At 49.4% G+C, this 15,298-nt stretch overlaps 1 protein-coding gene across 1 annotated transcript; it reads right to left on the bottom strand.

Annotated features, from left to right (window-relative positions):
- Positions 1-2,344: 2,344 nt before the first annotated feature.
- LOC144606661 (ras-related protein Rab-39B-like) lies at positions 2,345-10,050 on the bottom strand. The gene is made up of 2 exons (XM_078422959.1): positions 9,836-10,050; positions 2,345-3,072 (listed from the first exon to the last, which is right to left on the bottom strand). Exons 1-2 carry the CDS (start codon positions 10,048-10,050, stop codon positions 2,652-2,654), a joined length of 636 nt encoding a protein of 211 aa, XP_078279085.1. The 3' UTR covers positions 2,345-2,651.
- Positions 10,051-15,298: the final 5,248 nt, after the last annotated feature.

Here is a 15,298-nt window from a genome sequence, read left to right as displayed (position 1 = left end):
AACACAGAATCAGGCCCTTCGGCCCATGCTGACCAAGATGCCCACCCATTTGCCTGCATTCGGCTCGTTTCTAAACCTTTCCTATCCTTGTGCCTGTCTGAATGTTTTTTAATGTTGTTATTGTACCGGTCTCAACCATCTACCCACAGTGGCTCGCTCCATCTACCCGCCACTGTGGGCAGCACAGTGGCTCGGCGGTAGAGTTGCTGCCTTAAAGACCCAGGTTCGATCCCGACTACGGGCGCTGTCTGTACAGAGTTTGTACGTTCTCCCCGTGACCTGCGTGGGTTTCCTCCCACACTCCAAAGACGTGCGGGTGTATAGGTTAATTGGCTTCTGTAAATTGTCCTTAGCGTGTGGGATAGAACTAGTGGTTGGCGAGGACTCGGTGGGCCGAAGGGCCTGTTTCTGTGTTGCATGACTAAAATTTACAAAAATGAAAGCTGATATATTATTACCAAGCAGTTAAAAATATTTATCTCTAAACTAAACTAAATTAAACTAAAATTGCCGCTCAGGTTCCTATTAAATCTTTCCCCTCTCATCTTAATCCTATGTCCTCTAGTTCTTGATTTCTCCTAATCTGGGCATGAGACTCTACATCTACAGTATCTATTCTCCTCATGATCACGATTTAGAGAAGACTTCAGTTTTGCTTTGACATTGAATACAAAGTAGTTTTGAAAATATCAGTTCTTCAAATTTTCAGTAAACACCTTATTACAGACACCAGGACAGCTATTGCCAAATGTGCTAAACTTGGCACCTTTGATAAAAAGAGAAATTGTGATCATAAATGCAGCTTGTAAGTCGGAAAGGCAACAGTAGCAGCATCGAGAATTAATTAAACAATTACACAAAAATGATAAAAACTATAAAAATAGCAGTGGTTAGCCTGAAAGGTCCAGAGACGATGGGCACAAAATGCTAGAGTAACTCAGCGGGACAGGCAGCATCTCTGGAGAGAAGGAATGGGTGTCTATCTTCAGTTTAAACCAACAAGTGCAGGTCTTTCCTACATTGCCTCACAGAAGCTCATTTACCAAACCAAAGGTAGACACGAAAAGCTGGAGTAACTCAGTGGGTCAAGCAGCATCTGTGGAGAACATGGATAGGTGCTGTTTCAGGTCGAGACCCTTCTTCATACTGAGAGTGTGAAGTAGGATCTTGACATGAAACATCACCTACTCCGTCTCTCCAGAGATGCTGCCTGACCCGCTGAGTTACTCCAGCACTTTGTCTATCTTCAGTGTAAACCAGCGCCTGCAGTTCCTTCCTACACATTTACAATACCAGCTTTGATGCTTTCTCTCAGTGCCTCAGTAACTCAGAATAGAAAAACGATCCTTTCCCATTACAGGTGTAATTGCCTCGTGTGCAAACATTGCCATGGATAAAGCTCGGTCAAACACGATCCGTACGATCACTATTGAAGCAATTAGCTGCTTTTACTGGATCTCAGCATCTGATGGCAGCTAGCTAAATGGTCAGAGCTGCTGCCTCACAGGGTTCGATCCCGACCTCAAGTGCTGTCTGCATGGAGTTTGTACGTTCTCCCTGTGACCATGTGGGATTTCTCCGGATGCTCCGGTTTCCTCCCACATACCAAAGACCTGCAGGTTTGCAGGTTAATTGACTTCTGCAAATTGTCCCTCGTGTGTGGAATAGGACTAGAGTGTGGGTCAGCACGGAATCGGTGGGCTGAAGGGCTTGTTTCCACACTGATTCTCTAAACTAAACGCTGTACAGTTTATTGTTGGGCCGTGCAATGATGTTGCACATGTTACTAGTGGCGGATTAATTCTTAAGGACACAAAGTGCTGGAGTAACCCAGCAGGTCAGACAGCATCTGTGGAGGACTCAGATGGGTGATGTTTCGGTTGCACCCTGAACCCTGCAGAAGGCTTCGTCTGAAAGTTCATGTTTATAAGTTATAGGAGCAGAATTAGGCCATTCGGCCCATCAGGTCTACCCCGCCATTCGATCATGGCTGATCTGCCTTTCCCTCTCAACCCCATTCTCCTGCCTTCTCCCCATAACCCCTGACACCCGAACTAATCAAGAATCTGTCTATTGGGTTGAATCTGAAGATTCTCAACCTGAGATGTCACCTATCCATGTAGGGATGTCAGGGGTTATGGGGAGAAGGCAGGGGAATGGGGTTAGGAGGGAGAGATAGATCAGCCATGACTGAATGGCGGAGTAGACTTGATGGGCCGAATGGTCTAATTCTGTCCAATGACTTATGACCTTATTGACCTTTTCCTGAGATGCTGCCCGACCGGCTGAGTTACTCCAGCACTTTGCGTCCTTTTATGAAAGGCAGCATCTGCAGTTCCTTGTGTCTGTGGAATTCTCTGCCTCAGAAGGCAGTGGAGGCCGATTCTCTGAATGCATTCAAGAGAGAGCTGGATAGAGCTCTTAAGGATAGCGGAGTCAGGGGGTATGGGGAGAAGGCAGGAACGGGGTACAGATTGAGAATGATCAGCCATGATCACATTGAATGGCGGTGCTGGCTCGAAGGGCCGAATGGCCTCCTCTTGCACCTATTGTTTACTGATTTACAGGTGTTGTTGCACTCAAGGGAAGTCACAAGTGATAGGGAGTAGAAGTGGGCCATTCGGCCCATCGGGTCTACTCCGCCATTCAAGTCAGCAGCTGCAGTCACTCTGCTTGTCTTCCTTCGGCCGGTCCGTGGCGGTGGGGTTGAAGCCGCGTTTGACCCCGTCCCAGCTGTCGTCCAGCGAGATCTCGCCAGCCTTCATCGAGTGGTAAATGCAGGCGGTCAGCTTCACGAAGGCCTCCTCCACGTTACTGTCGGTCTTGGCCGAGGTCTCCAGGTAGTTCAGCCCCAGCGTGGCGGCCAGAACCTCCGCCTCGTGGCGCTCCACCTGCCGCTCCTCTACCAGGTCGCTCTTGTGGCCCACCAGCACGAAGATGGTCTTGTTGGGGAACACGTGGGCGTCCACCTCCTTCAGCCACTCCCTGACGTTCTCAAACGACCGCCGGTTGGTCAGGTCGAACAGCAGCAGACCCCCGACGGAGTTGCGGAAGTACGAGCGGGTGATCGACCTGAAACACAACCAGGGTTTAGTTGGAAGGTAAGACACCAACAGACACCAACAGACACCTCCTCACAAGGCTTAGGCAGCTCGGCAGTTCAACCAACTCCTACAGATGCACCGAAGAAAGCATTTTATGACCTTATCGACCTTTTCCTGAGATGCTGCCCGACCGGCTGAGTTACTCCAGCACTTTGGGTCCTTTTATGAAAGGCAGCATCTGCAGTTCCTTGTGTCTGTGGAATTCTCTGCCTCAGAAGGCAGTGGAGGCCGATTCTCTGAATGCATTCAAGAGAGAGCTAGATAGAGCTCTTAAGGATAGCGGAGTCAGGGGGTATGGGGAGAAGGCAGGAACGGGGTACTGATTGTGGATGATCAGCCATGATCACATTGAATGGCGGTGCTGGCTCAAAGGGCCTTTTCTGGCTTTTCTCCGGAATCTCCAGATTCCTCCCACATTTTATCGGGACGCGTCACAGCATGGCTTGGGAACAGGTCCATACTAGACATTGCAGAGAATTGTGGACACAGCCCGCCCCAAACCATCACACAAACCTCCCTTCCGTTGACTCCATCAACACCTCATGCTGCCTTGGCAAGGCCACCAGCTTTTGACTGCATTCCCTCTTCCCCCCTCTCCCTAGGGCAACACAATGGCACAGCGGGTCGAGTTGCTGCCTCACAGCGCCAGAGACCCGGGTTCCATCCTGACTACGGGCTCTGTCTGTGCGGAGTTTGTGTGTTCTCCCCGTGACCTGCGTGGCTTTTCTCCGGGATCTCCGGTTTCCTCCCACACTCCAAAGACGTGCAGGTTTGTAGGTTAATTGGCTTGTGTAATTGTAAATTGTCCCGAGTGCGTGTAGGACAGTGTTAGTGCGCGGGGATCGCTGGTTGACGTGGACTCTGTGGGTCGAAGGGCCTGTTTCCGTACTTTATCTCTGAACTAAATTAAACTGATGTAAGGCACTATGGTATCTGCCTCCACCACCTGGCAGCACGTTCCCTTTAAAGTTGGTGCCAAATGATAAGGTTTTATCCACTTATTTTTCTGCCTCCTATTCTCCCTTTATTGAAGATAGTGTCGTAGAGATATTGCTTGGCTCAGAGGGTTTCGTTTAGTTTTGGGATACAGCACAAAAACTGGTTCTTCAGTCTTCGGACTTTATCTTGCTTTGTTTAGTTTCGAGATACAGCGCGGAAAGAGGCCCTTCGGCCCACCAACCAGTGACCAGCCCTTACACTAAAACTACCCTACACACACACCATCTCACACACACACACACACACACACACACACCATCTCACACACACACACACACACACACACACACACACACACGAGGGACAATTTACAATTTTACCAAACCGATCAGCCCACAAACCTGTACGTCTTTGGAGTGTGGGAGGAAACCGGAGCACCCGGAGGAAACCCACGCAGGTCATGGGGAGAACGTACAAACTCCGTACAGACAGCGCCCGTAGTCAGGATGGAACCCGGGTCTCTGGCACTGTGTGGCAGCAACTCTATCGCTGTGCCACCGTGCCGAGGGGCCTGTTTCCATGCTGTCCGACTCTATGACTTTATGCTGGTTTACAAAAAAAGACCCAAAGTGCTGGAATAACCGAGCGGGTCGGGCCCCATCTGTGGAGAACATGGATAGGCGACGTTTCGGGTCGGGACCCTTCTTTCGTGAAAGGGAGGCTTTCTAACAATGAGAACTGGAGCCTGGTAAACACACACACACACCGCTCCCAGGTGTGTTATGGGCAGGGCTCCATCCTGCAGTCAGAGAAACTGGCGTTTGGTGACTTCATGCTACCAGAATGAGGAAACTGCAGTAACTATAAACCCAAACAAAAACAAACTCGCTTCTTAAAAGGGAAACGCAGCACACCGATGCACTTCATAAAACATGTCCTTGCAATCCATATCATGTTAAGTCGGTGTTAATGCAGGAAAAATGTTCCCCATGTTGGGGGAGTCCAGAGCCAGGGGTCACACACAGTTTAAGAATAAGGGGTAGGCCATTTAGGACTGAGATGAGGAAAAACCTTTTCACCCAGAGAGTTGTGAATCTGTGGAATTCTCTGCCTCAGAAGGCAGTGGAGGCCAATTCTCTGAATGCATTCAAGAGAGAGCTAGATAGAGCTCTTAAGGATAGCGGAGTCAGGGGGTATGGGGAGAAAGCAGGAACGGGGTACTGATTTTGGATGATCAGCCGTGATCATATTAAATGGCGGTGCTGGCTCGAAGGGCCGAATGGCCTACTCCTGCACCTATTTTCTATGTTTCTATAGTCATACAGTGTGGAAACGGGCCCTTTGGCCCGAGTGATGGGCTGAATGGCCTAATTCCACTCCTATCACTGATGATCCTGGCAGCAATAGACAATAGACAATAGGTGCAGGAGTAGGCCATTCAGCCCTTTGAGCCAGCACCACCATTCAATGTGGTCATGGCCAATCATTCTCAATCAGTACCCCGTTCCTGCCTTCTCCCCATACTCCCTGATTCCACTATCCTTAAGAGCTCTATCTAGCTCTCTCCTGAATGCATTCAGAGAATTGGCCTCCACTGCCTTCTGAGGCAGAGAATTCCACAGATTTACAACTCTCTGAGTGAAAAGGTTTTTCCTCATCTCCGTTCTAAATGGCTACCCCTTATTCTTAAACTGTGGCCCCTGGTTCTGGACTCCCCCAACATTGGGAACATGTTTCCTGCCTCTAACGTGTCCAACTCCTTAATAATCTTATATGTTTCGATAAGATCCCCTCTCATCCTTCTAAATTACAGTGTATACAAGCCTAGTCGCTCCAGTCTTTCAACATACGACAGTCCCGCCGTTCTGGGAATTAACCTAGTAAACCTACGAATATCCTTCCTCAAATTTGGAGACCAAAACTGCACACAGCACTCCAGGTGCGGTCTCACTAGGGCCCTGTACAACTGCACACAGTACTCCAGGTGCGGTGCATGTTCCAGGCACACACCAGCCTCTGTGTAAAAAAACATATTGCCCAGCACACCTCCTTTAAACTTTACCCCTCTCACAAATGCCCACCCTCTAGTCTTTGATAATTCCACTCTGGGGAAGAAAAGGTTCTGGCTGTCTACCGAATCTATGTCTTATAGAACTGCATCTGTTATCGATACAGAAAGTCACGAATATTTACTTGTCAGGTGTCCCGTGAACGGAACAATGAATTTTAGATTTTTTTTAGATTCAGATTTAGAGATGCAGCGCGGAAACAGGCCCTTCGGCCCATCGAGTCGGCGCCGCCCAGCGATCCCCGCACACTAACACTATCCTACACACACTAGGGACAATTTTTACATATTACCCAGTCAATTAACCTACAAACCTGCACGTCTTTGGAGTGTGGGAGGAAACCGAAGATCTCGGAGAAAACCCACGCAGGTCACGGGGAGAACGTACAAACTCCGTACAGACGGCGCCCGTAGTCAGGATCGAACCTGAGTCTCCGGCGCTGCATTCGCTGTAAGGCAGCAACTCTACCGCTGCGCCACCGTGCCGTTCTTATTTCCTGCAGCTTTACAGGCCCATTAGCACAATAATACACTGATTAAATTTATCAAATAAATAATACAGTAAATTAATTACCCTAATACTAGGTAAGCAAACAGTGCAAAAATTGAAGTCTGTAGTACAACCAAATACATTGTCCACAGAAGATCACAGTTGCTCAGAATTAAAAGACGTACCTTTAGAGAGGAGATGAGGAGACATTTCTTTAGTCAGAGGGTGGTGAATCTGTGGAACTGATTGCCACAGATGGCTGTGGAGGCTAAGTCAACGGGTATTTTTAAGGTGGATAAACAGATTGTTGATTAGTATGGGTGGCCCGGGTTATGGGGGGAAGGCAGGAAGGAGAATGGGGTTAGGAGGGAGAGATAGATCAGCCAAGATTCAATGGCGGAGTAGACTTGATGGGCCTTTATTCACAAAATGCTGGAGTAACTCAGCGGGTCAGGCAGCATCTCAGGAGAGAAGGAATGGGTGACGTTTCGGGTCGAGACCCTTCTTCAGACTTGATGGGCCGAATGGCCTAATTCTGCTCCTTTGCCTTATGAACTTATAATGTGTAGTGTTGCAGAGCGCTGATGGTATGTGGAGAGGAAGAGTTTGCAGTGGAGAGGGACAGATTTGTAGCAGACACTGAAGTGAGTGTCTCAGCCCTCGGGACAGTGTTGATGCAGATTATTGCTGAGATCCCAGAGAGGGCGGCACGGTGGCGCAGCGGTAGAGCTACTACCTCACAGCGCCAGAGACCCCGGTTCGGTCCCGACTACGGGCGCTGTCTGTACGGAGTTTGTACGTTCTCCCCGTGACTTGCGAGGGTTTTCTCCGAGATCTTCGGTTTCCTCCCACACTCCAAAGACGTACAGGTTTGTAGGTTAATTGGCCTGGTACAAATGTTTTAAAAAATTGTCCGTAGTGTGTGTAGGGTGGTGTTAATGTGTGGGGATCGCTGGTCGGCACAGACTCGGTGGGCCGAAGGGCCTGTTTCCGCGCTGTATTACTAAACTAAAACTAAAGTGTTTAGTTGTCATATGTACCTACACGACAGGACAATGAAATTGTTGCTTGCAGCAGCTTAATAAATCTGTAAACACATTACACACGGATAATCTATATACTAAAACTCTCGTTTGTTATCTTGTTTGTGACTGAACTTCAGCCAAAACAGTACACCATAGCGCGACAATTTTAGGCCCACCTTACTCACCATCATCACTTTAGTGATAATGCAAGAAGTTTTATTGAAATCGGTCTTATATTTTTAAAGTTATTCACATTTTAAAGTTTAAAAGGAGGGGAGGAGGAGGAGAGGAGCGAGGGGGGAAGGAGGAGGGAAGGAGGAGGGGGGAAGGAGGAGGGAAGGAGGAGGGGGGGGAGTTGAGGAGAGAGGGGGGGGGGGGGGGAGAGAGGAGAGGGTGCTGCACCAATGCAGGAGAGGTTTGGGCCCAACGGGTCCACTTGGTCTAGTCTATAATAAAAATGCAATAAGTTAATAACCTCAGTACCTGAACTAATGCATAAAATAACAAGGGGAATAGATCATGTAAAGAGGACATAGGTTAAAGATGAGAGGGGCAAGATTTGATTTTTGAGTGGGGGGGTTGGGGTATATGTGTCGAGCTGCCAGAGGAGGTAGTCGAGGCAGATACTAAAACTGCATTTAAGTCATTTGGACAGGAAAGGTTTAGAGGACCAAACACAGGCAGGTGGGACTGGTGTAGATTTGTGCATATTGGTCGGCATGGGCATAATGGGCCAAAGGGCCTGTTTCCCTGCAGTATGACTCTATAATTCTAGTGTAAAAAAGCTCCAAGTCTTTAGTGCAGCCAATGATTGTCCATACTCAGTCTGAAGGGTCCTGACCTGAAACATCACCTATCTATGTTTTCCAGAGATGCTGCCTTACCTGCTGAGTTACTCCAGCACTTTGTGTCTTTTTTTTTGTAAACCAGCGCCTGAAGGTCCTTGTTCCTTCCCGTTACCCCAGCACTGAGTCTTTTTTTGTAAACCAGCATCTGCAGTTCCTTGGTTCGACCAGTTACTCCAGCACTTTGTGTCTTTTTTGAAAACCAGCCCCTTCATAACCTTGTTTCTGTGAGTTACTCCAGCACTTTGAGTGGTTTTTTTTGTAAACCAGCATCCGCAGTTCCTTGGTTCTTACATATTACTCCAGCACTTTGTGTCTTGTTTTGTAAAACAGCATCTGCAGTTCCTTGGTTCTATTAGTTACTCCAGCACTTTGTGTCTTGTTTTGTAAACCAGCATCTGCAGTTCCTTCAGTTACTCCAGCACTTTGTGTTTTGTTTTGTAAACCAGCACCTGCAGTTCCTTGTTTCTACTGGTTACCCCGGCACTTTGTGTCTTGTTGCTTCTAGTTGCGGGTTTGGCAGGTGGGGAGTGAGAGAGTGTTTGTTCCCTGACTCCCGAGTCAATGATCAACTGTGCAAGAAGGAACAGCAGATGCTGGTTTATATCTACATCTGGTCTACACCTCTCGTCTCCGTCTCCCCTGACTCTCAGTCTGAAGAAGGGTCTCGAACTGAAATGTCGCCCATTCCTTCTCTCCAAAGTTGCTGCCTGTCCCACTGAGTTACTCCAGCATTCTGTGTCTTTGTTCGGTCGAAACCAGCATCTGCAGTTCCTTCTGACACAGGATTAATTGTGGCCAGGCACAAGATGCTGGAGTCACTCAACAGGTCAGGCAGCATCTGTGGAGAGAAGGGATGGGTCGAGACCCTCCCTCAGTCTGACCTGGTCTCCAGAGATGCTGGGGGGGGGGGGATCTTATAGAAACTTACAAAATTCTTAAGGGTTTGGACAGGCTAGATGCAGGAAGATTGTTCCCGATGTTGGGGAAGTCCAGAACAAGGGGTCACAGTTTAAGGATAAGGGGGAAGTCTTTTAGGACCGAGATGAGAACGTTTTTTTTCACACAGAGAGTGGTGAATCTGTGGAATTCTCTGCCACAGAAGGTAGTTGAGGCCGGTTCATTGGCTATATTTAAGAGGGAGTTAGATGTGGCCCTTGTGGCTAAAGGGATCAGGGGGTATGGAGAGAAGGCAGGTACGGGATACTGAGTTGGATGATCAGCCATGATCATATTGAATGGCGGTGCGTACAGGCTCGAAGGGCCGAATGGCCTACTCCTGCACCTATTTTCTATGTTTCTATGCCTGACCCGCTGAGTTACTCCAGCACTTTGTGTCCACCTGTGACAGTGAGGACACTGACCTGAAGCGCTCCTGTCCCGCCGTGTCCCACAGCTGCAGTTTGATCCGACAGCCCGGCTCCACTTCCAGCAGTCGGGCGTAGAAGTCCACCCCCACCGTGGGATCCTGCACCTCGGAGAAGGAGCCGCCGGTGAAGCTCTTCAGTAGCGAGGACTTGCCCACCGTGGAGTCCCCCAGCAGAATAATGCGGAACTGATACTGCCAGACCTCCTCCATGGCTCACACACCCCCACTCACACACCCCCACTCTCACACCCCCACTCACACACCCCCACTCACACACCCCCACTCACACACCCCCACTCTCACACCCCCACCCCACTCTCACACCCCACTCTCACCCCCCACTCACACACCCCACTCTCACACCCCCACTCACACACCCCCACTCACACACCCCCACTCTCACACCCCCACTCACACACCCCCACCCCACTCTCACCCCCCCACTCTCACACCCCCACCCCACTCTCACACCCCACTCTCACACCCCCACTCTCACCTCCCCTCCCTCACACCCCCACTCACTCTCACCCCACACTCACACCCCCACTCACTCTCACCCCCACTCACTCTCACTCACACACCCCCACTCTCACACCCCCACTCTCACCTCCCCACTTTCACACCCCCACTCTCACCTCCCCACTCTCACCTCCCCTCCCTCACCCTCACACCCCCACTCACTCTCACCCCCACTCACTCTCACCCCCACTCACACCCCTCACTCTCACACCCCCACTCACTCTCACCCCCACTCACTCTCACCCCCACTCACTCTCACACCCCCACTCACTCTCACCCCCACTCACTCTCACTCACACACCCCCACTCTCACACCCCCACTCTCACCTCCCCACTCTCACCTCCCCCCCCTCACCCTCACACCCCCACTCACTCTCACCCCCACTCACTCTCACCCCCACTCACACCCCTCACTCTCACACCCCCACTCTCACCTACTCTCCCCCACACTCACCTCCCCTCTCTCACCTCCCCACTCTCACCCCTCCCCTCTCTCACCTCCTCTCTCTCACCTCCCCACTAACCTCCCCTCTCCTCCCCCCACTCTCTCACACCTCCCCACTCTCTCACACCACCCCACTCTCCCCCACACCCCCCCCCCACTCACACCTCCCCTCACCTCCCCACTTTCCCCCAAACTCTCCAACCACTTCCCCCCCACTCTCTGCCCCAACTCAACGACTCTCACTCGGCGACCCTACAAACAAACTTTTCTTCGCAAAAGTTGGTGCAAACGTCTCCCCATCACGGAAGTGGAAGATGCTCGTGTGTATTCTCGCATTGGCCCAGTCATCTCCCTGCATCATGTGATAGCTCCCAGCCACCCAGACCCACGTGTGGGACAAGTTCAGGCTGGTATCTCATTACTCATTGACTGCACTGCTCCCAAACTACACTCCAAATGTGCTAAAAAATGGCCCCAGACCCCCCCCCCCCCCCCCACCCCCATGTAACAAAAATGTGTTCAAAAATAATTTCAAAGGAGATAGACACAAAATGCTGGAGTAACTCAGTGGGACGGGCAGCATCTCTGGAGAGGAGGGATGTCTTTAGTCAGAGGGTGGTGAATCTGTGGAATTCTCTGCCACAGAGGGCTGTGGAGGCCACAAGTCTGTGGATATTTTGAAGGCAGAGATAGATTCTTGATTAGTGCAGGTGACAGGGGTTATGGGGAGAAGGCAGGAGAATGGGGTTAGGAGGGAGAGGTAGCCTGAGAGCCCCTAAGAGTGGGTGAGGGTGTTGAAGGGGGATGGAGAGGGGGATGGAGTGGGTAAGTGGGGTGGAGTGGGGGAGGGGTAGACCAATGCAGGAGAGGGTTGGACCCAACAGTCCACGTTCGTCTAGTATCCTGCTTAATCTTTCCTATCTATTTACCTACTCAAATGTCTTTTAAATGCTGCTATTGCACCTGCCCCGACTACTTCCTCTATCAGCTCATTCCATACAACCACCCCTCTCTGTGTGACAATGTTGACACTGGTTCCTATTAACTCTTTCCCCTCTCACCTTAAACCTATATCTTTTAGTTCTTGATTCCCCTGCCCTGGGAATACACTGCATTCACCCTAACTATACACCATAAGATAGGAATATATAGAAACATAGAAAATAGGTGCAGGAGGAGGCCATTCGACCCTTCAAGCCAGCACCGCCATTCATTGTGATCATGGCTGATCGTCCCCAATCAATACCCCGTGCCTGCCTTCTCCCCATATCCCTTGATTCCACTAGCCCCTAGAGCTCTATCTAACTCTCTCTTAAATCCATCCAGTGATTTGGCTTCCACTGCCCTCTGTGGCAGATAATTCCACAAATTCACAACTTTCTGGGTGAAAAAGTTTTTTCTCACCTCAGTTTTAAATGGCCTCCCCTTTATTCTAAGACTGTGGCCCCTGGTTCTGGACTCGCCCAACATTGGGAACATTTTTCCTGCATCTAGCTTGTCCAGTCCTTTTATAATTTTATATGTTTCTTTAAGATCCCCAATCATCCTTCTAAACTCCAGTGAATAAAAGCCTAGTCTTTTCAATCTTTCCTCGTATGTCAGTCCCGCCATCCCAGGGATCAATCTCGTGATGTTCTTCCTCAAATTGTCAGCCACGGTTGCCTCCTACTCCCCTTAGAATCTTTCTTCCTTTTTGGAATGAAATGATCCTGCGTCGTCCGGATTATGCCCAGAAATTCCTGTCATTGCTGTTCCACCGTCTATCCTGGTAGGATCCCTTTCCAGTCTACCTTGGCCAGCTTCTCTCTCGTGCCTTCATAGTCCCCTTTGTTCAACTGCAACACTGACACTTCTGATTTAACCTTCTCCTTCTCAAATTGCAGATTAAAACTAATCATATTATGATCGCTACCTCCAAGCAGTTCCTTTACCTTGAGTTCCCTTTATCAAATCTGGTTCATTGGACAACACTAAATCCAGAATTGCCTTTTTTTCTGGTAGGCTTTCGGGAGCTCCAGCCGTAGCAGCTTCGACCGCCCCGAATCGCGAGGCTCGATCGACCCGTTCGCAGGACCTTCATCGCCCTGCGTGGCTCGACCGCGGCACTTTCCATCGCCCGGCGGGAGCTCAGGACCTTCATCGGCCAGCTCGGCTCGGCCTGGGACCTTCCATCGCCCGGCGGGGGTTTCAAAAGTCAGGAGCCTCGATCGCCTAGAAGCAGCAGTCTGACTGCCTGACCAGGGGAGAAGAACAGAGGAGACAAGACTTTTCTTTGCCTTCCATCACAGTGAGGGTGTGCCTGGAGGAATCACTGTGATGGTTATCTGTGTTAAACTTATGTAATTGTGTGTCTTGTGCTCTTTATTGTTTATGACAATTTCATTCAAATTTATTATTGAATGACAATAAAAAGCAATTTGAATTTGAATTAGTATAAGAAAATAACTGCAGATGCTGGTACAAATCGAAGGGTTTTATTCACAAAATGCTGGAGTAACTCAGCAGGTCAGGCAGCATCTCGGGAGAGAAGGAATGGGTGACGTTTCGGGTCGAGACCCTTCTTCAGGCTGAAGAAGGTTTGAATTAATTGTCCAATTTACCAATCTTCCAATCTAATTGTTCAGCCAATCCCCGCACTCACTCCTGACCCTTCCTCTGATGAGCTTGAAGGTCTGTGCTCTGCCCGACCTACACACACAGACTGCTAAAGTGCCGTTTGCACCCTGTTTATACCTGCTCTACCTGTGACTCACCAAGTCCAGCCAAAGGTCGTTCTTAGACAATAGACAATAGGTGCAGGAGTAGGCCATTCAGCCCTTCGAGCCAGCACCGCCATTCAATGCGATCATGGCTGATCACTCTCAATCAGTACCCCGTTCCTGCCTTCTCCCCATACCCCCTCACTCCGCTATCCTTAAGAGCTCTATCCAGCTCTCTCTTGAAAGCATCCAACGAACTGGCCTCCACTGCCTTCTGAGGCAGAGAATTCCACACCTTCACCACTCTGACTGAAAAAGTTCTTCCTCATCTCCTTTCTAAATGGCCTACCCCTTATTCTTAAACTGTGGCCCCTTGTTCTGGACTCCCCCAACATTGGGAACATGTTTCCTGCCTCTAATGTGTCTAATCCCCTAATTATCTTATATGTTTCAATAAGATCCCCCCTCATCCTTCTAAATTCCAGTGTATACAAGCCCAATCGCTCCAGCCTTTCAACATACGACAGTCCCGCCATTCCGGGAATTAACCTAGTGAACCTACGCTGCACGCCCTCCACAGCAAGAATATCCTTCCTCAAATTTGGAGACCAAAACTGCACACAGTACTCCAGGTGCGGTCTCACCAGGGCCCGGTACAACTGTAGAAGGACCTCTTTGCTCCTATACTCAACTCCTCTTGTTATGAAGGCCAACATTCCATTGGCTTTCTTCACTGCCTGCTGTACCTGCATGCTTCCTTTCATTGACTGATGCACTAGGACACCCAGATCTCGTTGAACTCCCCCTCCTCCTAACTTGACACCATTCAGATAATAATCTGCCTTTCTATTCTTACTTCCAAAGTGAATAACCTCACACTTATCTACATTAAACTGCATCTGCCATGTATCCGCCCACTCACACAACCTGTCCAAGTCACCCTGCAGCCTTATTGCATCTTCCTCACAATTCACACTACCCCCCAGCTTAGTATCATCTGCAAATTTGCTAATGGTACGTTTAATTCCTTCGTCTAAGTCATTAATGTATATTGTAAATAGCTGGGGTCCCAGCACCGAACCTTGCGGTACCCCACTGGTCACTGCCTGCCATTCCGAAAGGGCCCCATTTATCCCCACTCTTTGCTTTCTGTCTGTCAACCAATTTTCTATCCATGTCAGTACCCTACCCCCAATACCATATGCCCTAATTTTGCCCACTAATCTCCTATGTGGGACCTTGTCGAAGGCTTTCTGAAAGTCGAGGTACACCACATCCACTGACTCTCCCCTGTCAATTTTCCTAGTTACATCCTCAAAAAATTCCAGTAGATTTGTCAAGCATGATTTCCCCTTCGTAAATCCATGCTGACTCAGAATGATCCCGTTACTGCTATCCAAATGCTCAGCAATTTCGTCTTTTATAATTGACTCCAGCATCTTCCCCACCACTGATGTCAGACTAACTGGTCTATAATTACCCGTTTTCTCTCTCCCTCCTTTCTTAAAAAGTGGGATAACATTTGCTATCCTCCAATCCACAGGAACTGATCCTGAATCTATAGAACATTGAAAAATGATCTCCAATGCTTCCACTATTTCTAGAGCCACCTCCTTAAGTACCCTGGGATGCAGACCATCAGGCCCTGGGGATTTATCAGCCTTCAGTCCCATCAGTCTACCCAAAACCATTTCCTGCCTAATGTGGATTTCCTTCAGTTCCTCCATCACCCTAGGTTCTCCGGCCCCTAGAACATTTGGGAGATTGTGTGTATCTTCCTCAGTGAAGACAGATC

Source organism: Rhinoraja longicauda, chromosome 27 (assembly GCF_053455715.1).
Source record: "Rhinoraja longicauda isolate Sanriku21f chromosome 27, sRhiLon1.1, whole genome shotgun sequence".
Classification (NCBI taxonomy): Eukaryota; Metazoa; Chordata; class Chondrichthyes; order Rajiformes; family Arhynchobatidae; genus Rhinoraja; species Rhinoraja longicauda.
This window is presented reverse-complemented; position numbering and strand designations above follow the sequence as displayed.

Bases quoted from the DNA above. Each gene is read 5' to 3' on its own strand.
- LOC144606661 (XM_078422959.1), bottom strand. From the start codon at position 10,050: ATGGAGGAGGTCTGGCAGTATCAGTTCCGCATTATTCTGCTGGGGGAC. The intron at 3,073-9,835 runs GTCAGTGTCCTC...GTTGTGTTTCAG, and splicing joins GCGGGACAGGAGCGCTTCAG to GTCGATCACCCGCTCGTACT.